This window comes from Pinus tabuliformis, chromosome 5_2 (assembly GCF_031772625.1).
Source record: "Pinus tabuliformis cultivar Carrire ecotype Pingquan chromosome 5_2, CPIR1, whole genome shotgun sequence".
In the NCBI taxonomy this organism is placed as follows: Eukaryota; Viridiplantae; Streptophyta; class Pinopsida; order Pinales; family Pinaceae; genus Pinus; species Pinus tabuliformis.
The window spans coordinates 647,570,722-647,596,109 of NC_142306.1; the positions used below are offsets into that span (position 1 = coordinate 647,570,722).

General features: G+C 35.0%; 1 protein-coding gene across 1 annotated transcript; it reads left to right on the top strand.

The window, feature by feature from the left end:
• The first annotated feature begins 8,363 nt into the window (after positions 1-8,363).
• Positions 8,364-10,196, top strand: LOC149160709 (pentatricopeptide repeat-containing protein At3g56030, mitochondrial-like). Its single transcript, XM_089436772.1, has one exon. It carries the CDS (start codon positions 8,518-8,520, stop codon positions 9,916-9,918), a length of 1,401 nt encoding a protein of 466 aa, XP_089292898.1. The 5' UTR covers positions 8,364-8,517; the 3' UTR covers positions 9,919-10,196.
• Positions 10,197-25,388: the final 15,192 nt, after the last annotated feature.

Sequence of the window (25,388 nt, forward strand, 5' to 3'; positions counted from 1 at the left end):
TTTTTAAAAAGGCCTCTGTAATATATATGCATAGACTATGGAATAAAAAAGGGACGGTGCTGATGGTTCTTATTTTTCCCGATGCGCAACTGCTGTGTGTTAATTATTGAATCTGTTTGCCTTTCGTTTGATGATATATCACCTTGAATTTACAGTTATGCAGATGTCTCTGTTTCTCTAAGAATTCTTGAATTTTCCCATCTCTGTTTTATATTTGAATTCATACCTGGAAGTTTTATCGCCTCTGTCTGAGACCATATCGGCGCCGGAGACCTTTGGAACTGTTCGTTGTGTGACAAGCGTTCAATTCTTTCGGTTTTGAAGGGAGTCATAGCGTAACCAGGACCAAGAGTCAACTTAGGAGCAACCGTTATAAGTTGTGGGTTATGCATATCACCTGGACCGTGGATCAAAATGAAGGAAGCTCGGCCTTTGTGCTATAACAGGCTTATACACACACACACACACACACATATATATATATATATATATATATATATCAACCGGGACAACATAGAAGGCGGATATGTATAGCAGGCAGTCCATGAGAGCTGCGCCTTTGTACCTGATAACGCCCAGTCCATAACCGTCGCCGATATCAAAGTAAAGGAGAGAACATACTGCGGATGTGTGTAAGTAGATATATATATATATTGTATGCGTATGTCCATCCTTGGTATGTTGCTTTTAAGAGTTGCCTGAAGAGCTACTAGGTGTTAAACAAGCACGATAGCGGCATTTCTTAAGAAATGAAACATCAGTTTAATGACTGATGTACCCAGAACAGAAGAAAAGGGAATTGATCAAGACATAGAAGAGCTTGCTGGAAGATTAGAGAGACTCTCTCTAAAACCTGCATCCCCACCATCATTCATCAATGAAAGAGGAAAAGAGAGATGGAAAACCTCACAATTTACTTTTTAATTAACTTCTTCCTCCCAAAATATCTTCTACTAAGCTTGGAGGCAAACACCCACAACTCCAATCATGCCCTTTAGCAAATGAATCTCTCCTCTATTTATACAATTTATATGAAACACTAATGAATAAAATAATAATAATAGAGAACTAAAACCATAAAAGTAGGGCACACCTCTTTATAGTACCTTTTAGGGTTTGATTTAATCACAATATGACATGTGTCTACATCATCCTTGAAGTAACTCCTAAAAATATGTGAATCATACTTTAATCCTTGTGAAATGCCCTAGAATGACCCTTTAACATGCTTTAAATGCTCCTTTTAGGAGGACATCCCTCTCTATAGGGTATATTTGTAATCGAGCGATCAAGACATTGTCTTTGACCACACAAACACTTCTACCACCATATATCATCATTCTATGCTAGGGTGTTCTTCTTTTAGTCTCTTTCCTTGCCACATATCATACTTTAGGCCTCCTCCATGAAGTTTTGCTACTTTTTCCCTTTGAATGAATACAATAGATAAAAATTACTACTTTCACCTTTATAAGAAAAACACCCCCCTCTTTGTGTCTCATCATGTCATCAATGCTGCATGGGAAATTACTGCAAATATATATATATATATATATATATTTTTTTTTGACTTAGTTTCCGGAGAATCCACAGTAAGAACCATTTTATGTCAACGTTTCAAATCCCAATCTGGATCCATCATCAGGACTACTTGAATGCTTGATAGAATAAGAGCTAATTTGAGAGATTATATAATCTCTCAAATTAGCTCTTCTTCTATCAAGCATTCAAGTAGTCCCGATGATGGATCCCGATTGGGATTTGAAATGCTGGCAGAAAATGGTTCTTACTGTGGATTCTCCGGAAACTAAGTCAAAAGAAATTAACCACAGAGGTCTTAAATGCAAATAATTTGTTTCCAAATATGTATAAAATTCCTCAAAGAATCTGCCCTTACCCCCAAAAAGTGAAATATACCTCAAAATTTGTGGAGATCTCTCCAATAAGGTTTCCTCCCAACTTCAACATGCTTTAGCCATCTTTGTGAGGGGGGTGTTCAACTTTTGATGCTCATTAATGCCTTTGCATACCTCATGTCATCCTATGGAGCCCAATAAGATAAGGCATTAATCTCCTTATGTTGGGTTTGATTCTTATCTTTTCATAACCTAGACATCTCTTGATGTAGGGCATTCATTAATGGCTACCTCATTACTCATTTTATCTAGCAACATCATCTTATGTAAGCCTCCATTAAGTCATCAATGATCCTCCACACCTTATTCCTTGCCTCAATTGATGAAAAGTGCCAAGGAAAACTAAAATAAGGTGGATGGATTACAAGTGTTTCCCTCAACATATAACTACCCTTCAACTCCAAGAAACACATCACATTTTTAAGTGGTAACACACTGTAAGAATTTAGGGTTTGAAATAAAGGCATTAAGTTGACAATTAGTATGGAGGTTAATCTTATATATTTTTACCAATAACAAATTGTTGCTTTGACACTAATTTCCCATGTAGAGATTGTGAGTTATGTTATTGAATTAGTGCTTTTGTGATGTTATCTGATAGTTTATAAAACACTTTTTGAATTTGATACTGGAATAGATGTCGTCCTTGCATATTTGTACTATGTGTTTTTTTGTAAACTTTAAGATTACATGGCTATAGGTTGGTTCATATTCAATATTTTATCATCCCTACTCCATGATGGAGGATATTATTAGGGACTTGCACAATGAACACCAATATTTATTTTCTTTCGAATCTAAAGGAATCAATAACTCAAATTTAGATGCCACTAAAACCCTTAGGCTAGTGCCAACACCACACAAAGGCAACACCTATAAGGAAACTTATGAATTAGCAAGAGTTGAGGCATCTAATGTGGAGGCAATGATGATGTTAACACTCACACACAATTTAAAAGAGGATAATTGACTTATAACAAAATCCCAACACATGGATATGTTATCGTAGTAAGATAACATGTACATTGCATAATAACCACCAACATAATTCCAACATTTAAATATTTTATTATAAAGAGATAACATGTACATTACATAAATAACAACCACATATAAAAAAATAACCCACTAAACATAATAATTACCAATAATATCAATATGTAAAGGGCATATTATTATACCTACCGATAGGCATGGTATATAACATTTAGTTTTGTTGACTAACTATTACTTGATCATTGATTGTCAAGTTTGTTGTTTTTAACCAAAGTTTTAGTGAATATTGATTTAAATTAAATTTTAACAATCATTTATATGTAAGGTGATTGGAAAAAAAAATTGATGTCTTATTGCGCCATTGCCTCTTCCCGATGTAAACGATGTATCTTTTAACCAAAGTTTCGTATTAACTCTTCTCAATTAGATTTATTTTAAACTAGCATTAACCCCTAACATATTATGTTATTGCATTTTTCCATATAGAAGCAACTTTGGACCCAAGTTTTCATGGTAAACGATGTCACATTGTGCCTCTTGGCATGATCGCCATCTTCCATGGAATGGTTCTTACCATTTGCCTTGGCATCATGGTTCTTACCATTGGAAACACATTGCCCAAGTTCCTTTTTCCATTTCTATGTCATTTGCCCAAGTTCCTTTTTCCATTTCTATGTCATTTGCCCAAGTTCTTCCATTTATGCGCATTTACCCATTTTTGTGTTATCTTTCAGGAGTGCTCAATATTCCGTGGAAGAGACAACTCGGTAGGGGACTAGAAACATCTATTCAACTAGTATCAATATCACCAACAACAACATGAGACAAAGGCATAGGTACAAGCTAATCACAATGTTATCATAGCTTCAATTACAATAGACTTGGCATAGATACAGACTAAACACAATATTATCATAACTTTAATTACAATAAACTTGTATTTGTTGTAGAAGCTTAGGCTCTTGCTTTGCATTTCTTTGGCATTAGTTTTTGTCTTTTGCAGATCATATTCTTCTTCACTTTTGGCTGTAATTAGAGTATTGCAATCTCTTTTTTTTTCACCTTTTATTTTTAAATAATTATAAGCAATTAGGTGTGAATGGCCTTGATGCCTCTACATTTGCCACAACTTGAGTAACATCTTTGCATACCTGTTAGGAAATACCTTTTCATTTTTTATGTCCAACATTATAACAACATTGCCTGAGTTGAGCAAGGATTCTTAAACCACTTCACAATTAGAGAATGAAATTAGAAGACATTCTCAAGCATGCCAAAGGACCATTCAAAGGGAGGAAAATAGTAAATAGATAAAACAAATGTGATAACAAACTTTGTAGTGACAACCATTTTTGTTTGAAAAAATACACTGTTCTTAATATCTATTTAAAGGAAAGTAAATTACAAGAAGTTTTCTTCATTCACAATAAATCCATTATACTAACAAGAATTCAAATGCAACAAGTTCAACCTAACTGAAATTTATATTGTAGCCATATTGTATCACCACGTCATTACTATTTCATTAACTGAAAAGTTCTTCTATTTATACATGTTCTGCTAAACAAATTCAGTAAGCATAATACTTGAAATCCTAAGAATCTCACCTAGAAAGATAATACTCTTGTTGGTGACAAAATATGAGTCAAGGTCTTCCATGGCACGATGAAGTCGATCAAGTTCACATGTTCCTTATAGGTTGTGCTACATAGGTATGTATGTTCCCTTTGCCTTTGTTCGCTATGAGTGTTACTTAAATCCCATTGCTATCTTCGCCCCTACTATATTTGTTGTTGTTGGATCTCCCCAGGAGGAACCACCAACATAAGTGGAGGCATTGTCCATAGAGGAAGCACAGGAGCAACCATCTAACAAAAGAAGGTATCACGTATTTCACCGGAGTTGGCTTACCGAACTCGCACCCTCTTGATATTCAGATTTAGGACCTTGCCCAAATCAATTTTGGCAAAATATTCACAAGAGTAGGTATTTGCTTTGGAAATTAAGGTTTATATCTCGGTGAATAGTTGTGTGGGGGCATTCACAAAGGGGACAACTGGGTTGCATGCAAGTTCAACGTGTTTACCAACGAGTTTTCTATTTTTATGTGACTTTGCTTATTATTTATTTTATTAGGTGTTTTTTATAATTTAACTACTATTTACATTTCTAAAACAAATATTTTATTTATTGAAAACTAAACTTATGTTCTTCTAATTACTTAATTACATATACGTTGGCCATATGACCTTTGAATTACCATCGTGCTTTCGCCTCATGTATCCATATGGGGTGTTCTATTGTCATTCTGTCAATGTCACATTGAATTTTATGATGGAACTACATGTTATAGAAAAATGGAAATATGTATAATGCCAATGCTCTATGCCACCCCGACATATAGAGAGAGGGATCGATTTATGGTCACCTAATTTTGGAGGACACTCTTCTCTACCAATTTAAAAGGTATGGATTATACCTTATCCCATGTGTTACTAAACCTACTAATTTGTTGGTGTCCATGCAACTTTAAAATTCTGGTAAAAGCTCAATATTAAAAGAAAAAAATACCTTGTATAAACCCTAGCATTGGAGGTTTAATGGTGAAATTGTGGCCAAATCCCAGCAAAGGAAGATCTATGGGTAGCAGAGAAGGAGGTCATGAGCTTACATCTATGAATAGATCTAGATGGATAGAATGATTCCATGGCAAGGAAGCTATGGATTCCAAGCCATGAAAGACATCATAATAATTATACATAATACCGGGTTCTTCTTCCTCATTGAAAATAGACTTGACACTCGAAGCATATCAATGCTCATGATTGGTAAATCCAACAAGTGTTTGTGACTTTGCCATATGCATAATATATGTTTTTTCCATTGCATAGCCAAACATGGTTGCCAACAGGTTAGTGAAACAACTCAGAACCTACAACAACCTCAACCATTTTTGCACATAAATCTCCATGTGCATTTCTTTCGTAACAGACGGTAATGAAGCAAGCACAAAGGCATAGGCAAAGCCACCTTTCACCATGGTAGATAATAAAAAAGCAAGCATTAAGGAATAGGTAAAGCTACTTTCACCATCCACAAGTGGGTGACATGCAATGGACATGTGTTAATACATAAGTTGTAGGAATACATGACAGTAACATGATATGTCGTTGTATGGTTTTTATTTTTTTGTTAATTACGTCTATACATTTTCCTACCATGCCTTTCATTACTCATATAATCTATGTTTTGTGCTTTTTAGGATAGGGAGTATGAAACATTATATAATTAAAGAGCCTCCTTTGCATTATACAGATGATGATGGGTGAATGGAGTTGTTAGCATTTCAACAATATAATAAAAATGTTAGACAAAATTATCAGTTTGCCTGTGTGTTGCATTTTTTTCACCTATTAGGAAATATACTAAATGGAGATGATGATGATGCATCATTCTGCAAGTATGTTGTGTTTTAGCCACTCAACCAAATATGGTGGTGACTGAGGGATATAATCATTTGGTGTAGATGGATTTGAAAAATGTCTAATAACTTTACCATTCTTACTTATCTACTTTAATTCATGACAAAATTATTCAAACTTTCCATACATTAGAACATAAACAATTTTATTTTTTATATAATATTTTAAAAATATTTACTTGTTTTTTAACATTTACAATATTTATTTATACATATAATCAATTCAAAATAAATAATTATATTTTCAAAATTGAAAATTTGATTAAATGATTAACTAATAATTTTTTTTATTAACATATTACATAACATTCTTGTTATACTATAATATATAATTTTATATATACATAAATTCTTTGTTAACAAATACTTCAACAAATATATTTAATATTTCTTCATGCTTTTTTCTTATTATTAACATATTACATAAGATTCTTGTTACTTGTTATACTATAATATATAATTTTGTATATACATAAATTCTTTGTTAACAAATACTTCAGCAAATATATTTAATATTTCTTCATGCTTTTTTTCTTCATGTGTTTTTTTTATAAGGGTGATGTTTTTCTTTTAAATTTACTTCCACATAAAGCAAAAACAAAACAAACTAGTGCTTTTATATGGTTATCTCATAAGTTGGGTGTATCCTTGTTTCTTTAAATTTTTGGTTTATCCATTAAAAAAATAAATAATGATGATATTTCTTTATGATATTAGCATTTATTAGAATTATTAGTCTGTATTGGTTTTGGAAATATATGTTTTGAGTTTAGTGTACTAATCACATCATCTGAATGTGAAGACCACAACCACCCTTATGTTCCTAACCCATTCTATATATTAATTTTTAAATTTTTGGTTTATCCATTAAAAAAATAAATAATGATGATATTTCTTTATGATATTGGCATTTATTAGAATTATTAGTCTGTATTGGTTTTGGAAATATATGTTTTGAGTTTAGTGTACTAATCACATCATCTGAATGTGAAGACCACAACCACCCTTATGTTCCTAACCCATTCTATATATTAATTCTAGATAGTGCCTTTGATTCAACTTTATGCATTGATTCAGAATCATTCATAGAATAGTTAGCTGACAATAATTGTTTTCATTCCAAACACATTCCAAATTAATTGATAAGATGGGTACATGAATATTCTTACTGTAAAATTCCAATGGATTCAAATCCTTTTTTTTGGTATGAAGCATATTATAATTGGAATCCCTATAACTCTCCAAATAGATGGTGCGTTGTTATAATCTATGGCTTTGATCTTAACCAATTCACTGGTAGCTAAAGCATATGTAAAAGCAAAGGCAAAAACAAGGAAACAATGGAACCATCACTCTATATAAAAGAAAACCATATAATATTATTGATCACATTTTCATCTCACAATTAAAAGTCCAAAGTCCGAATGAAAATATTTTTTTCATTAGGATTTCAATGATTTGGCAGTATCCGGTTTGCAATTAAAAGTTATAAATTTTTATCAAAATAATTTCTTAATTTATTGGTCAACATTTCGAACCATTTAATGTGGTTCATTTTCAAGACAAAAGATGAACCACATTAAATGATTCGAAACATCAACAACAATTTGTGATGTGATTGTTGTTGATGTGATTAATCTGAAAGTCTAAAATCAAACAATCTCTTAACGTTCAAGATAACAAAATTTTTAAATTAAGAACTTTTTTTCTGATAAGTAATACTTTATGTTACTATTATTGTTATCCAATTTTAAGGTCATGGCCAAGTCACACACTAAATTAGTGTATGAGACCCCCTTGTTTGTGGAACAAAAAACTTCAACACATCTATTTCACTGCTAAATCTATTAAAGCATACATACTCCACCCCTATGATTTTGAACTTATAATATCTTTAAAAAACGTACTCTTACTTATTAAAACACTCGAACTATACTCTTGATTTTATTTAAAAAACCCTGCCCAAGGTTGATGTTCAAAGCATCCGGATCCAAATGTTAATACCTCGTCGAATGCTCTTAAACCCTAGCATCGCGAAAAGTCTCAAAACCCTCTTAAACCCCATTTGATCCATTTGTCTTCATCACCAACGCGGAAAGCTCTCGTACAAACGACTCCTTGCAAATGCTGGCCATGGCTTGTGTGCGTCGCGCAGGATTTGCCTCCATCAGGCGAGCATTTTCGGCAATGCGCCCAGAACAATGGAACTCTGCTTCAGCGAAATGGCTCCAGAATCTGGACTCCACGCCTCTCAAAACCTTCCAAAAAGGTATGAGCCTTCTTCGTTCACATGAACTCATTTTGAGCCACAAATTTCACTCAATGGATGCATCTGCCACGGCTCAAATACATGAGGAAACTCCAGCAGCCTTGAGCGAGGACGAAAACCCTGAATTACAGTCTCTAAACAGCGAAGAAGAGGAAGGCACCTTGGTTGAATTGAACAAAACTGGCGAAACGCCCCCAAAAAAGAAATGGAAGCTGGCGGATGCTATAAGGGAAACGTGTCAAGCTTTTGAAAAGGGTGATGAAGATGTGGAAGAAACCCTAAATCAATTGGGCATTCATTTATGTCCCCAATTCGTTATTTTGATATTGACGAAACTAGATTCCCCGAGTTCGGCTCTGAGGTATTTTGAATGGGCCAAACTGCAACCAGGTTTCAAACACACGACTCAAACTTATGACACGTTTGGCAATATTCTCGGCCGCTCCAAGGACTTTGAAACCCTACTGAGGGTTTTGTCAGAGAGATCAGCGGCGTGTTGCAGTAATTCTGCCGAAACATTTTCATTCGCCACCGCCTGGTATGATGATACAGATATTCTAAACGAACTTATGGAAATGTTTGAGAAGCTGGAGCTGTCTATCAGAAGAGACGCTTATGAAATGCTCATCGCGGCTCTCTGTGGAAAGAATCATGCCAATGCAGCCTTGATGGTATTGGAAAAGATGGCGACTGCGGGTTGTGCTCCCAGAATGTTGACTTATCGGCCACTGATACGGTTGTACTTTCGGAAAAACCAGAAGGATAAGGTGTTTGAGATTTTTGAGATGATGAAAGACTCTCCTCAGGACCCTATGTGCTATAATCTTGTTTTAAGTGTACTCTGTAAGAGCAAAAAGTTTGCACTTTGTAATAGGGAAAAATTTGAAGAAGTGGCCCAATTTCTTAAGACTATGGTTGATATGGGCTGCAAACCAGAGGCTTATATATACAATACGATGATTCAGGCATTGTGCAAGGTAGGGAAAATCGACGGTGCACTTAAGTTCTTTGACAGACTGAAAGAAGAAGGAATTAAGCCCTTGTACCCTACTTATGGTCACCTTCTTGATGGGCTCCTCCAATTCAGAGGTTTTGATGAAGCACATTCTTTCCTGATTCAGCAGTGTGGAGAGGATAGAAAACTGGATACCAGTAACTATAACTACCTTATTAGTGCTTGTCGCAAGTCAGGTAAACGACAAGAAGTGGACTATCTTTTGGCCGAAAAGAAAGTTAAAGAATTTGGAGCTTCCTGATGATCGGTAGTATATAGTCAAAGAATTTGTTAATGTCGGAAGGCTTTTGCCTCTAGTTGGTTATAGAATATGTTGACCTGTAGTATCTTATTCAAGGAAATTCTAAGTGGAAATATCTGGCATGGATTATGGTTGCAGTCCTTGTACAAATATTTGATGATTGGGAAGAATTAAGTAGTTTCTTTCAAGAAAAATTGTTTTAAGTGATTTTTATGTGAGCAGGTCCATTTATTAATTACCAAGGCTCTGCAAGTTTTCAGTTGTTTTGCAACAAAGCACACTTGAATATATTTGTGTGCTATCTGGTTCTGTTGTACTGACAACATGTAAAATATCAGGTTCTGCGCATTGTTATTCCCTTCTGCAGGCAAAATGTCACTTAAGTTGTTATTGTAGCTGCTGCTAGGTCTTTGTTTCCATTTGCTGGATTTGCATCTGGATGTTTTATAGCGTAGGTGCACCTGGAAAGGTTTCCACAAATGAGTATGTGCAGGGGATCACATGTCAGATCTTTGATGCAACCCTTTACAAGGTGGAGATTTGGTCATTCAGGACAGTTGTTTACTTGGGTATTTCTAAACCAGGATTATATTGATCTATCAGCACCCAGTGCAATACTAATATCAAATAATATCAAATAAATTACACAAAGAAAATATGGAATAGGAAAATATGGCTGCTTTCCTGTTTATCCCTGTGGAAAACTACTGTGTTTCGTTTTATATTACTCTCTACTCACACAATGAGATGCTAGTATGAAAAAAACTACACTGAATGTAAGGAATATGCTGCTTGCTAGTTTCTCTGTCTGGCAAACTGCAGGATATCATTTTATATCATTATCTACCCTTTTCTTCGTTTCCTGATACATTTGCTCAGTTCAGCATCCGATTTGGTGGTAGTTGGCTATCTTTTCATATTTATGTCTTCTTTTTTCCAAAGCCATTTTCTCTTTTAGGTTTTGGTTGGTTTCAATTTTAATTTCCTAGTATCTCCCTTCGGAGAGGGACTTGAACAATCCTTTGCCTATTCTTCATCTCCCAAGTTTACAGTCAATTGGTAGAGTTGACAAAAGAACAAAATTATTAAGTGTTTAAAGATTTCAAAAATTCAATGTAATCTGTTCACACTTGAATACTGAGTCCTCTTGGAGAGTTGTCAAAAGAATAAAATGAATAAGTGATTAAAAATTTGGAAAATTCAATGTAATCTGTTTACACTTGAACACTGTGAAAGGACTCAGCTTTGAGACTCTGTTCCCATATTCCGTGCAACTAGTTTTATTTTTTTAAAAACTTTTCAATGAGCCTTCATTTGAAGATTTTAAAGGACTTGGAAGGAGCTCTAGGTTACGCTTTCATTTTCATTTCATATTTTTACTCCCCATTTTGGGGCCATTGGGGTCGTTTTCCTAGGGCTTCATTTTGGGGATTCTGAAGCATCTCCATACATAATGCACATGGATTTGAAATTGGACTAATTAATTTTAAACTCTTACCTATCCACCACTGGATCGCAATCCATTATACTACTAAGTCTTAAAATGTGAAACTTTGTGAGATTTGAACCTCAATTAATGATGTAAAAATTAAAATGCTTTGTTCCTCATTGCTAATTTAGGATGCAAAGTCTCAAGGAGAACCATGAGGTGAACTTGGCTTTGTAATGTTTGCGCACGCATTGAGTGCCCCCATGGCTATCTCAAGGTATTGGAAGTGAACTTGGCTTTGTAATATTTGCACACACTTTGAGTGCCCCCATGGCTATCTCAAGGTATTGGAAGGATTCGTGGAAATAAAACATGGTTACCTTGGTTAAAGTTACATGGCAATCCCTAGGAGATTGAAGATGGCTAGCTCAAAAGTGTTGAGCTCTTTAATCTACACCCAACATTATAGTAAACGACACCCAACATTATAGTAAACGACAAACATTATGTAAGAAGAGTACAACATAAAACATAAATATTGAATTGATTATGACACTTTACAATCAATTATATCAATTATGTTTATATCAATGTGGGAGATGTGTAGAAATTTGATAAAAATTGCAACTACTCAAGAAGTCGAATTGAAATAAGGAGACAAATTCTACTCTACTAATCTGCAGAATGAAAATCACAATTTAGAACAACATGCATAGACATGAAAGCAGCAAAGCTATAAGTACATAGTGATTTCTAAGGGAACCCAACTAGGAAAAACCCCTCAAGCCTCTTTGCATTAATTAGTTGAATAGAGAAACTAGTACAATTACATGCTCCAACGCTGAGCACCACCCGCAAAAGCAAAATTGTTCTCTCTGCTGAATCAGGACCTCTGGCCAACTCTTAGCCAATTTATGCCTCCTCCAGCCTACTATTTCCTTGCACAATTATGAGCTAATTTGAGCTCCTAAACAATAGGGAAGTCCCTATTTCCTTGTGTAGTGCCCAAGGAATTAATCTCTTGATTGCATGCAAAAACTGTACACTCAACTATTATACAATTAATGTTACACCAGCCTTTGTCTCCTCCACTCCAGTTGAGCAATTCAAATTCCATGCATGTCTGCGCTATTTTGGGTTGATTCATCAGATAATTGACATATCTCTGAGTTACACTGTTGTCTCACTGTTCAATTGACCTTCAACTAAGTCTATCAATTATTAGAATTCAGTTAACTGAGTACCATTGAAAATAATTGAACTATATTGGTTATGCGGAATTTACGATTGCAGACAAAAGTATCTTCCCTAGGCCTACTGGATTGGTCTAGAACAACAAAAAACAAAGAATATAGAGTTTCCTTCAGAGAAATTGAAAAATGGGAAAGAGGCTTACTTGGAATCTGTCATAAGCTTTACTTTCCTCCTAGCTTGTAAGCTCCAGTCGTAGCTCCGAGTGCTACAATTAGAACCAGCACATACAACCAAAACACACCAAGGATCCACAACATCTACGTAGCATAATTCAGTTACTCTATTCAATGAATCAACGAGGCATTGAAATACATGAATGTAAATGTAACATAACACATATAGGAAAACATGATATTCTTTGTATTAATAGAAATAGGAGAGTTTACAATCAAGAATAGTAGTCGATCTTGTAGAAATTTCCCCAAGTTGACTTTTCCTTCCTTGTTACAAAGCACACTTCAGTGCCACCTTAATGTATGAAGATGATGGCTCTCTTAGATTCAGGGCAACAACATGAGGGCATGATCAGTCTCTAAAAGCCAACTTTGATGTTGTGAATGGCAGTTAATTTATAGGAGAGGGATGGTAGTTTAGGATTTACTATAATGAGCTCGAGATCCACTTATGATGGGAAGATGAGCTCAAGGGATAAGAGGTGAAGTCTCCAAGGAAGGATCAAATAGGACTCGAGCTTCTTATCCAAGATAAATGGTTAAAATAACCCATGGAAGCTTTTGGAAGAGGAAGCTTCAGATTTTTTTTATAATTTTCCTGAATTTCTAGAATCAGCGCACCTCCAACAAGGAGTAACTAATGTTGACCAACACTGGTGGAAAAGGGGAGCAACCAACGCTAAACACAAGACTCCAAAGGAATAGGGTGCATTGGGGCTTAAAACACTAATTTTTAGTAGTTAGACCCAAAAACTCAGACATTTTAGAAAGGTCATGCTTAGGGCTTTGTGTAGGGATAATCATAACATGTTCATGGATGTGGATTGATCCAGTTTGCAGGCCTATTGACTAGATGCAACAAAATGGCCTATAACAAGATTGCTAAAATTTAGCAATCAACACATGCATGACTAAACTCCAAGCCCACGAACTCGAATTTGTTGATCTAAGTGAGTGACAAGAACCATGTCAGACTAGTTAACTGCCTCCAAGTTGTCCTACTGATGCGGAATTTTGATTTACTCAATTTGACTAAGGCTAAAGTGAAATTGAGTCTTTCTTGCTACACTTTCTAACACTCCCTCTTAGCAAGAAAAAGATTTTTCACCACCCCTATCCTGCATTTGTGGAATTCAAATTTACTTCTTGACAATGCCTTTTGTCAAGATGTCAACATCTTACTCCTTGGTTGGAATGTATTGTAGCAACATAATTCTCCTCTACACATAGTCCCACAAATGATGATACTAGATATCAATGTGTTTGGACCTATCATGAAAAAATACTAGATTCTCGGAGATCTTAATGCAACTCTAATTATCACAATATATCACTGTCAGATCTATCTCCTAACTGAAAATACCCACAAGTATTTTCCTCATCCATATGGCCTCACATGCTGCTTGACTTGCAACCATGCATGCAACCTCTGTTGAGCCGAGTGTCACAGACCTTTGCTTCCTATTGTGCTAGGAAATAGTTGCGGACCCAACACTGAAGATAGAACCTGAATTACTTTCCTTGTCTGATGGAGTCCCTACCCAATTTGTATCAGTGAAGCTTTGGAGCTTCACTCCCTCTATCCTCTTGTACCATAACCCATACTCGATAGTGCCTTTGAGGTATCGTAACTCATGCTTTGCTGTTTTCCACTACAACTTGGTAGGCCTCACCATAGCTTGACTAAGTTGGTTTACTACATAGCACATGTCGGGTGTTGTATTCACGACATAAATCAAAGACCCCACAAGCTGCTTGTAAATGGTAGCATCAACCTCTTCACTTGAAGTGGCATTCTTCTTCCTCCTATTTGTAGCTAGAGGTGTGGGCCATAGGCTTGCACTTCTCCATGTGAAATCTATGAAGTATTTCAAAGGCATATTTCCCATGAGACACAAACAATTCACCATCACCTTGCCATACTTCTAGCCAGAGGAAATAAGGCATTAAACCCATGTCTTTCATCTCAAATTCCCTTTGCAAGATCCCCTTTGCAAGAGCGGATCAGTTTCTCATCACCTGTCAATATTAAATCATCAACATACACAACAAGAATAAACAACTTACCATCTACCACATTGTGATAGAGGTTTGCATCTGCTTCATTTTTGGTGAAGCCCAATCCACTGAGATAACTGTCGATCTGAGTGTACCATGCTTGGGGCACTTGCTTAAGACCATACAATGCTCTCTAGAGTTTGCACACATGTGACTCTTGATAAGATGTCTCAAATCCTTCTGGCTACTCTATGTAAATTTCCTCCTCAACAACACCATTGAGAATGGCGGTCTTCACATCCATTTGGTGGATCTTCCACCCCATCTACGCAATTAATGCAAGAATTGATTTGATGGAGGAATACCTTGCCACAGGGGCAAGCGTTTCCTCATAGTTAACTCCCTCTACCTAAGAAAATCCTTTGGCCACAAATCTGGCCTTGTTCTTCTTGATGCTCCCATCAACTGCATACTTCACTTTGTAGATTCATCTGCAAACAACCACTGCTTTCCCTTTTGGTCTCGACACCACTTTCCATAAACTTTTCTTCATGATGGATTCATATTCTTCTACAAGGGCATCAACCCAAATAGGTTGAGAAACTGCTTCCTAAAATGAAGAAGGCTCTGACTCAATGAGCTATGTTATGAGAGCCATGTAACCAGTGTACCTCTTAGGTGACCTCCTTTGCTCGCGTATTGATGTAGGGGCTCCCACATTCTTCCTAACATCTTGCAACAATCTATTAACTTCTCTGGTTCTCTTTCTCCCTTCTTTGGATGTTTCTGGTTGAGTGGGTGTCTCCACTTGGCCTCTTCTCTGCTTCTCTGTTTGTCGCTACTCCACAACTTCCTGAAGCTCACCCTGAGGATCCTCCTTTGGAGCTAGAAGCTCATGCTTCAGTGGGATACTCAACCCTCGTTCCAGAGAGCATCTCACAACCTTCTCCTCATTAAACTTGACATCTCTCCTCACCATTGTCATCCTCAGTGAAGGTAAATACACCTGGTAATTGTGTGGAGTTTTGGTATATCCTACAAAAACTCCCAACTCTATTGTGGGCTCTAGTTTCCTCAAATCCTTGGAGACATGATAATAAATTGAAGCTCCACAAAATTTGAAATGAGACACATCAAGCATTTTCCCAGAGAAAGATTACTTCGGTGTGATCATACTAAGTATTCTATGAGGACTCTGGTTTAGCGAGTAAATTGTTGTGTTGCATGCTTTTGCCCATATATGCAATGAAATTCCCTGATCATGTAGCACAACTCTTGCAACTCCGATTATGCCCCTGTTCTTCCTCACAGCTACCCCATTCTGCTGTGGGTTATGGGGTGCTATCAGTGATTTTCGAATACCTACTTTAGCACAAAAATCCTTGAAGGCATTCAAAACAAATTCACTTCCATTATCGTTCCTGAGAGCCTTCACCTTCTTCCCAGTCTCCTTCTCAACTAATGCCTTAAATTCTACAAATTTGGAAAACATTTCATCTTTTTTCCTCATGAAGAAAATCCAACATTTTCTAGAGAAATCATCAATAAAAGTTACACAGTACTTATGTTTTACCGTGGAGGTTGTAGAGAAAGGTACACAAACATCAGAGTGGACTCGCACCTAGGTTGCATCTGCTCTGTTATCTCAGCCATGGAAGGTGAATTTGACATATTTCCCCAATGTGCAACCCTTGCAAAGATCCTGCTGGTCAAGGGAGCCTTTAGGGAGATCGGTGGTAATTTGTTGCATGATTTTCAAGGCACCATGGTGTAGAAGATCCAATCTCATGTGCTAGAGTTCTCTAACATTTCGACTTTGCATTTTTTCTGCCTTGTTTCTCAATGTAACACAATCTCCCACCTCAAATTTGTATAGGTTCTTCACTCGAACTCTAATCTGCTTCACTTTCCCGGTAGCTATGTGTCTCATAAAGGCTTTCCCTTTACTGAAAATAACATCATAGCCTCTATCCTCCAATACTGCTACAAAGATTAGGTTCTTCTTCAGCTCAGGTACAAACATAACATATTTGAGGCAAAGAGGGGATGCTTTCTCCCTCTCAAAGGTGACAATACCAATTCTTGTAGCATTGTACCTCTCGTCATCCCCCAATTCAATATGCATCTAGAGATCCTTCTCCTCCAGGCTATTGAAAAATTCCTTGCACCCTGTCATATGGAACAAGGCATCGGAATCAAGGTACCACACACTCCCCATAACAGTGTTGCCATGCATGCTATTAGGGTGAAGTCTAATTCGAATTGTGAAGCCAGTGCTTCAACTTCTCCTCTTGAAGGCTTCTTGTTAGACTTCTTGTGTGAACATTTTGTTCATAGTGCATGTATTCGTGGCAATGGAAGCATTTTATTTTGCTCAAGTCTTTCTTCTTGCCATTATTTTGGTTGGATTCAAGTTTGCTTTGGGTCTTCTTTCCTTTTCCTTCTTCCCCTTCCCAACCAAGGCAAAATTCTCTTCATCCTCTACTCTAGATGATACTCCATCTTTGGTATTTCTCCTGATCTCTTCTTGAACCAAATCAAACCACAACCTTTCCCAATTTGGTAATTTTTCCTTTCCATTCACAGAGTCTTGGTAGTTGTGCCAGGATTTTGGAAGGCCTAGAAGAGCTAGGCTCACTAGATCACCTTATGCAACATTCTCCCCAACCCCTCCAAGCTCATCTCGAACTTGAGTGAATCTGAAGAGATATTGTGGAATGGTATCATTTTTTTGCATCCTAATGTTTCAAAGTTGGTCTTGTAGGACCAATTTTCTATGGTTACTGCTATTTTTGAATAGCTCAGTTAGTGTCTTCCACATAGCAAATGGTGTTTCTTTTCCATGGAGATTCGAGACCACATGGGCTCTCACACCTTCCAGAGGAATTCTCTTGGCCTTTTCAACATCCTTTTTCCATTGGGCTAATTGTTGTGCATCACACTGTTGGGGTTTCACAATGTCAATTTTAACATATTTTGACACACCATTATCATCAAGCATTGCTTCGATATGGTCCTTCCAGGCTATGAAATACGAGCTACCCTCTAGGACATACTCCAATATTAGTCCGTTGAAATACATTTTCTCGAATCCAAAGAAAAGTTGCTACACTGAAGATGCAAATTCGAAATATTAGTTCTAATGTCATTTCAGGGCTCTGATACCATGTAGAAATTTCATAGAAATTGCAACTGCTCATGAAATCAAATTGAAATCAGGAGACAAATTCTATTCTACTAATCTACGGAATGAAAATCACAATTTAGAACAACATGCATAGACATGCAACAAGAAAAACCACAAATACGCAATGATTTCTAGGAAAATCCTACTAGGCAAAACCCCTCAAGCCTCTTTGCATTAATCAGTTGAATAGATAAACTATTACAATTGCATGCTCTAGCTTTGAGCACCACTTAGAAAAGCAAAATTGTTCTCTTTGCTGAATGAAGACCTCTGGCCAACACTTAGCCAACTTCTGTCTCCCCTAGCCTCTTATTTCCTTACACAATTCTGAGCTAATTCGAGCTCCTAAACAATAGGGAAGTCCCTATTTCCTTGTACAATTCCCAAGGAATTGATCTCCTCACTGCATGCAAAAATTGTACACTCAACTAGTATACAATTAATGTTACACTAGCCTTTGTCTCTTCCACTCCAGCTGAGTAATTTGAATTCCATGCATGTCTGGGCTATTTTGGGCCGATTGATTAGTTATCTGGCAGATTTTTGAGTTACACTGTTATCTCACTACTCAATTGACCTTCAACTGACTTTACTAATTGTTAGAGGTTAGTTAACTGTGTACAACTGAAAATCACCGAACTAGATTGCTAAAATTTAGCAATCAACACATGCATGATTGAACTGCAAACTCACTAACTCGAATTTGTTTATTTAATTGAGTGACAAGAGCCATGACACACTAGTTCACTGCGTCCAAGTTGTCTTGCTGATGTGGGATTTCGATTGACTCAATTTGACTAAGGCTAAAGTCAAATTGAGCATTTCTTGCCACACTTTCTAACAAGATGTTGTAGTGGGAGTGTTAGAGCAATGAGGCATTAGATCTAAAATCAAGTTATTAAAAAAAAAGAAAACAAGAAAAAAAGGAGGCAAATGTTGGTTCTATTATGGAGGAGATGTAGTGAAACGATAAAACATAAAATAATAATAAAAAGACATAAAATAAAAAGAAAAATTATAAGTTTGCTGAATTCAATTTGTTATATTACAATTTTTTTATTAATAAAATTACGAAAATTTTTAGGGGTGGCACGAGTGGGATGGGTTATACACATGGTTGGAATTTGGATTCTTGATTACCCATCAAATAATTTGTTTTTACGTTTTGGGTCTTTATGATTCCCATCTAGAAACATTATGTTTAAAGTTTTTCCCTTCAACCCTAATGTTTTGATAATAAATTAACCCTTCGCCAATAAAGGTTTAGTTAAAAAATTACCTTTATATATATATATATATATATATATATATATATATATATATATATATATATATATATATATATTTTCCAATATTTATCATAAGAAAAAAATACAAATTGACCAAAACACACAAATTACTTATTGAATCATGAAGTTTGTTTCACTCACTTATTGATGAGATCCAAAGCTCCCAAACCATCCAGATTCCACTTATCAGTTCTTCTCCAAAACACAGGATAAAAAAATCATGCACAAATCTAGAAATACGTTTTACTCACACTAGGCTTGCCATTATTACAATCAATTTGTGCCTATTTCACTATTTTCAATTTGGAATTTTATCAAACCATTTAAATGTTGAAATTTCAGTAAAAACAAATGGAGTGTTACAAAACAATTATTACACATGCAGATAAGCTCTTGCTTTACCAATATACATTTTTTAATCTCATAGTTTAGCAATATACATTTTTATGTTGGGATGCTTTGCTTACATAAAAATGTATAGTGAAAACTATGAGCTTATCTGCATTTGTAATACCCGCTTACTTGAGTTTAATTTTTTGTTTTAGAAAGGGGAAGAGGGGATCCACTAAGCGAGTAAAATTGTGCGACCATCTTCCTCAACCCAACGATTGATGCCTTAGAGAGGTTATTTCCCATGGCATTATGAAGCTTCTCAATGTTTCCAAAGTCCTATGTGGGCTTCTAAATTTAAAGAATTCAAAATCTTGCACGACTTTTTAGAGAAGAAATGTTCCTCAGGGTCTCAGTAGCTTCCATGTGACCACCCTATTAGGAATGAAATTTGAATTACCAAAGAAGGCTAGGGAGAACTTGGAAATTTGACTTAGAACTGGAATTTGGTAGTTGAGTGATTATTGAAGCATGGTAATAGGCCACTGTGTTGCATTCATAACGTAAAAATTTTCATGATCCCTATTTTACTTAATAGTGGCTCCACAATGTTAATTTTCTCATGAAATTCTGCCACATGCATATTTGCTTCTATTTGTGTTTTTAGTATAGTTTAGACATGTGCCTTGGATAAAGATGCCATGCTCTCGATATGCTTAAATCTATCAATAAATAATAATTGATTCTATCTCAAAATTCTAATATCTTTTACCTACACCCTTACTTTATAACAATCTCATTCGATGATTCATGCATTCACTCTGCGAACTACCTAATAGTTTGAAATATGATAACCTAAATATTAATAATTTGATAATTTTAAATTATTATATCCCTTGCGTTAATCACTTCATCACATTTATTTTATAATTTTATTTTTCACTCTTTTCATTTATATATTTGTTTTTCACATTTTTACTCTATAAAAACAATTAAACCAAAAAATCGAAAATTCATGATTCATGTAACGATTCATACGCTGAAACCCACAAAATTTACAAGTTGACCATTTTCTGCAATGCCTTTAGAATCTATGAACAAAGAAAATTGAAGATGTATTACCTTATATTTTTGAATTACTTTAATTGTGCTTTTTTTTTTTTTTTTTGAAAGAAAATCATTATATTATATTGAGGGTATATATACAAAATATTTAGATAGATCTGCATATAGAAATACTCCTGGAGATGGCCGATAGAGTATAAAGCATATCATGAAACAGATAGCCAAAGGATTTATAAGAGATCGCCATCGGACCGTCAAGTATCAAAATGAACAAAATGGAAACATAGAAAGACAAGCATACAGCACCATACTTTAATTGTGCTTGTACATATGAGACATCCACTTGAATCAAATCAAAGCATTACATTAATTATCGATTTGTCATGACAGTTGAAATTTCTTTCAAGAGCTTCTTCATTTCCTTAGATTGTCGTAAATTTGCAAATTTAGAATTTTATTAATTCTGAAAAATCTTGGCCTTTGTCACCTCTGCATAATGAGTAGAGTGAAAATTAATTACATTTCATTTTTTTTTGACAATAACCAAGTATAAAAATTCATACACCACATAATTTTCCATATATACCATTGTGCATGATCGACCACATTTCTTTCCATGCTATTAGGAAAAGTACGACACAGAGAAAAATAATTTACATTATTAGGAAAACTATTGCACAGGGGAAAAAAGAAATAGAGGTTAAATCCTTATAAACATCAGGGTAAATTTGATTGAGGTAAGTTTTGTCTAATTTAACATATAGATCTCTTGCTTTAGTCAGTTGAATCTTCAACTATTTTAATTTTTCAGAGGTCAAAATACTTAGGTTTCAATAGGTCAAATTTCTTATTGATTTGTCTAATTAGTAATATTGACATAACTGAGATATTGAAAGACAATATGAAGACTCTGCCAAGGTTTATCAGTATCACTCTCTGCCTTGATATGAAAGAGAAGATGGTCTTATTAATGATCTTAATAAGCCCCTTATTTTCCAATCTCCTAAGAATATACTTTTGTACATCTCAATTATTATCAGAAAGGGGTTCTTCTAAATAACAATGTCCAATAAACCTTTGTAATGAAATACACATCATGCACGTGAGTGCATGATGTGTTGGCTGGGGCGGTTGGCTTTCGCACCCCCCAGCCGCGTTCGATCCCTGCGGGTGCTGCGCGTTACTGCAACAATATGTTTCGGCGATGACATACGCTACGGCGTTATTTGGTCCAGTGATTACTTATATCTGCTCGCTTCGGCGAGATATGTAATATATCATGCTTCTTCAGTGGGGATTCATCTCCCCCACTGAAAAGAAAATAATTAATTCACATTCAACTTGAAATTAGGGTTTAAAATGGTCGTGTTGAAATCGGCGAAAGACCTTCTCACATTTCAATTGTGTAGCAAAAGATATGCAAGTCATTGAATTAAAAAACAATAAATAATTTTAAAACAACAATTAAAAACAACAAATAGTATGGCCTTTTACGAGGTCTAATCTTGGCAAAATATTTGAATATACAAAATTTTGCAATCTTGGGGGACTCTCTTCTAACAATTCAGCATTTGTACAAAGGCACTTGGCCTAAAGAAAACCATCTCAAACTCCTACTCCAAAGAATCTCTAGAGCACTTGAATTCTTCCCTCTTAAATCCTTCTTCCACATCCTCAGGCACCAAAATTCAGAAACTGACAATCAAGCCAACCTAGCTTGTCTCCTTAATGCTGGACAAATAGAAGTAAATGGTAGTCATGGATGGAAAAGTATCCCATGACCCCCTCCTCCAAGTACATGTTTTAATGTCCAAATCATTCTTAGTCTCATTCCAAACTTTAGGAAAATGGATAAAAATTGGGGGAGCATGCAACAAGGTATTGTGGCTCTTGTTGACGTAGTGCTCCATACAACTTATTTAATATCAATCTCTTCACACACCTTGAGTACAAGGAAGCAACAACGTTTTGATTTTTTCTCAGACCTCAAGCTCCTGCTATGGATTGTTCCAACGAATTTAGTTATTATGAAGATTATTGGAGTCTGAAGTAGAATTGCATGTGGGATTAACTCCAAACTTGTTAAATCTATGGTCTCAAATTGATCTTTTGCTCTAAGCCAGTCAATTCCTTGCCAATTCTGGTTTCGTTTCCTTAGAGATGCTCTAAGCAGTGTTGCCTAGCACGATCAACATCTCCAGGCTTCTCTCTAGTGACAAACATAACTTTGTAGTTTGATGCTTCATCAGTTTCCAAGTGAACTTTGATAGTAGCAGTTCCCTCTGGACTCGTCTAAATTTTAGGTTCGTTTTAGTGTACCCATGTCAATTAGTCTTTGTTGGTTGCATTTTCATTTTATATTGGAGCTCCTCAAATTTGGTTTGCTTTATATGTCTGTTTGGTACTCTCCTCTTCTGGCTCGTCCTTACGTTTGTGAATTTAGTAAAGCCTTTTCCATTTATGGAGTTAGATTTGTGCTTTGGTGTCTCTCTTATCTACACCCTTTCATCTATGAATTTAGTTTGTCTCACTACTACTTGGGCTTGGGTGTCAATATATCTAGTTTTCTTTGGGTGGGCTTTGTCTCCTTTGGTGAATTGTTGTTGTTTCCTCTTTGCCTGGACCATCTTGTCTACTATAGGGTCACTCTTGCCCTCCTCCGGTTGCAACCTTTTCCTTGGCCCCTTTCTCTTGTATCCCACCTACTGTTCTCCAGTGCCTCCTGTGCATCATACAAAAAGAAAGAGGTCTTCCCTGCCATCAATCTAAGCATGTCGACAAAAAGAGATAAAACTCCTCAAACTACGGGTAACCTGGATTGCAGCGATTGTTCCTAGAAAATTGAATCTCTTCAACTAGAAACAATGGAAATTAACTGGAAGTTGCATTAGAGAATGGCAATGTCGATAAAACTCCTTAAAGAAATACAAGCCTTGAAATGAAAATTAGCTCGACAAGAGGATGAAATTGATGCTCTCTGACAATAAATAGAAGGTTTAAAGGTGCACCACCCAAAGAGTGATAATTAGACTACCAACAATAGTTCTTCCAATCAAAATGTGGGTAGACTACCGCTTGATCTCAACCAGCTTCTTGAAGATGATCCACCATCAACTCTTTGATGTACTCCCTCTATAAATGTGTTTTGCTTCTTAGTCAGTTTTGTAAAGTTTATGTATGTAGCTCGTTAGTAATATTAAGCTTACCATATAACTTTTTTGTAATTCTAGATAGCTCCGCTCTAGAGGACCCGCTACTAGAATTACTATAAATACTTTTTGAGTAATTGTTGTATCCAAGGACATATTTTAAAATAAAATATTCTCATTTTTGTTAAAAAAATTACAAACATTTTTTTATAAAAAAAATACATAACATGCTGATTACATTAAAATAAATCTAAAAATGATAATTCAGATTCATAACTATGATATTTCAAAACTTCTTTCTTAAATTTAGTTAATAACCATATAATAATCTCTCTCTATATATACATATAATCTATGTTATGCATATTACATTAACCATTAAATTAAAAATAAAAAGCATAAAACAAGTCAAAGAAAAATGTCATGCTACATACAAATATTGCTATATGTATTATGAGGGTTTTATTAGAATTAAAAATAGGAATATTTATTATATATAGAGATGTTAAATTTATGTGTAATATATATAAATATTACAAAGAACCAATGTAGATCCATTTTAACTTCTAATCTACCAAGTGTTGGTAGAGATCAATTTTTTTGAGGTATAATTTTTTCTCAACTTTTGTACTAAAAAAGAAGTTTGATCTTGAGAGCTATGATCCCTCTCACGCTTGATATATTCAAAATTAAGATAGATCTATATTGGTTCTTATTAAAATGAAAATTATGTTTTCAAATTTGTTTAAATACTGAAATTATATTATTTTTTTTCACTTGTTTTTAAATAATTTTAAAAATGCAATTTTTCGTTGTGTTAATTGTTATTTAAAAAATGTAATTTTTAAAAAACAAGAACAATAAGTACTACTTGCTTGCATTATATAGCCATTTCAATTTGAAAAAATTGCAATTACTCATTTTTATCTTGTGCCCAATGATTTAACTACTAAAGAAGTCACGAAAATTTGAAAACATTAATATAGGTAGCACATTTAATTCCATGTAATATAATATAAAATTCTCATTTAAAATTTAAAAGCTTGGAAATTAAAATGTTATTTTTTATTTATTAAATACAAGGTTGTATATGTATTATTTTTTAGCAAAAAAAAGAAGGAAATAACTCCGAGTTAAAGTTCATGTAATAAAGGTTAATAAAGACAAAATAAGATCAAGGTCATGGGACACATATTCCAAGTTGAATGTTGGAAAAAACACTATAGTGAACATCACTTTCGGTTTGTTAATGGTTAAGGAAATTGACAAAGGAAAAGAGACACAAATTTGCATGAGAGGGAAATTAGAGGAAAAATGAAGGAAAATGAAGAAAATAGAGGCATCAATGATAAAAGGACTTCTGAGAATCAGTTCACAACTTTTGTCAGTTGAACTTTTGCTTGTTTAGAGTTTTGTCAATTTGGATTTGGAATTGGTTGGAAGAGAGGCAGAATAACACCAAGAGGAGAAAGCAAAAAACCAATGAAAGAAGAGGAAAAACAGGGAAAAACAGGGAAAAACAAAGAAAACAAGAAGAAGGTTGGATCAATAACTTCAACAAGAGGATTTTTTAGGTAACATGTTGCATGTGTGATT

Coding starts and splice junctions, on each gene's coding strand:
- LOC149160709 (XM_089436772.1), top strand. CDS start 8,518: ATGCTGGCCATGGCTTGTGTGCGTCGCGCAGGATTTGCCTCCATCAGG.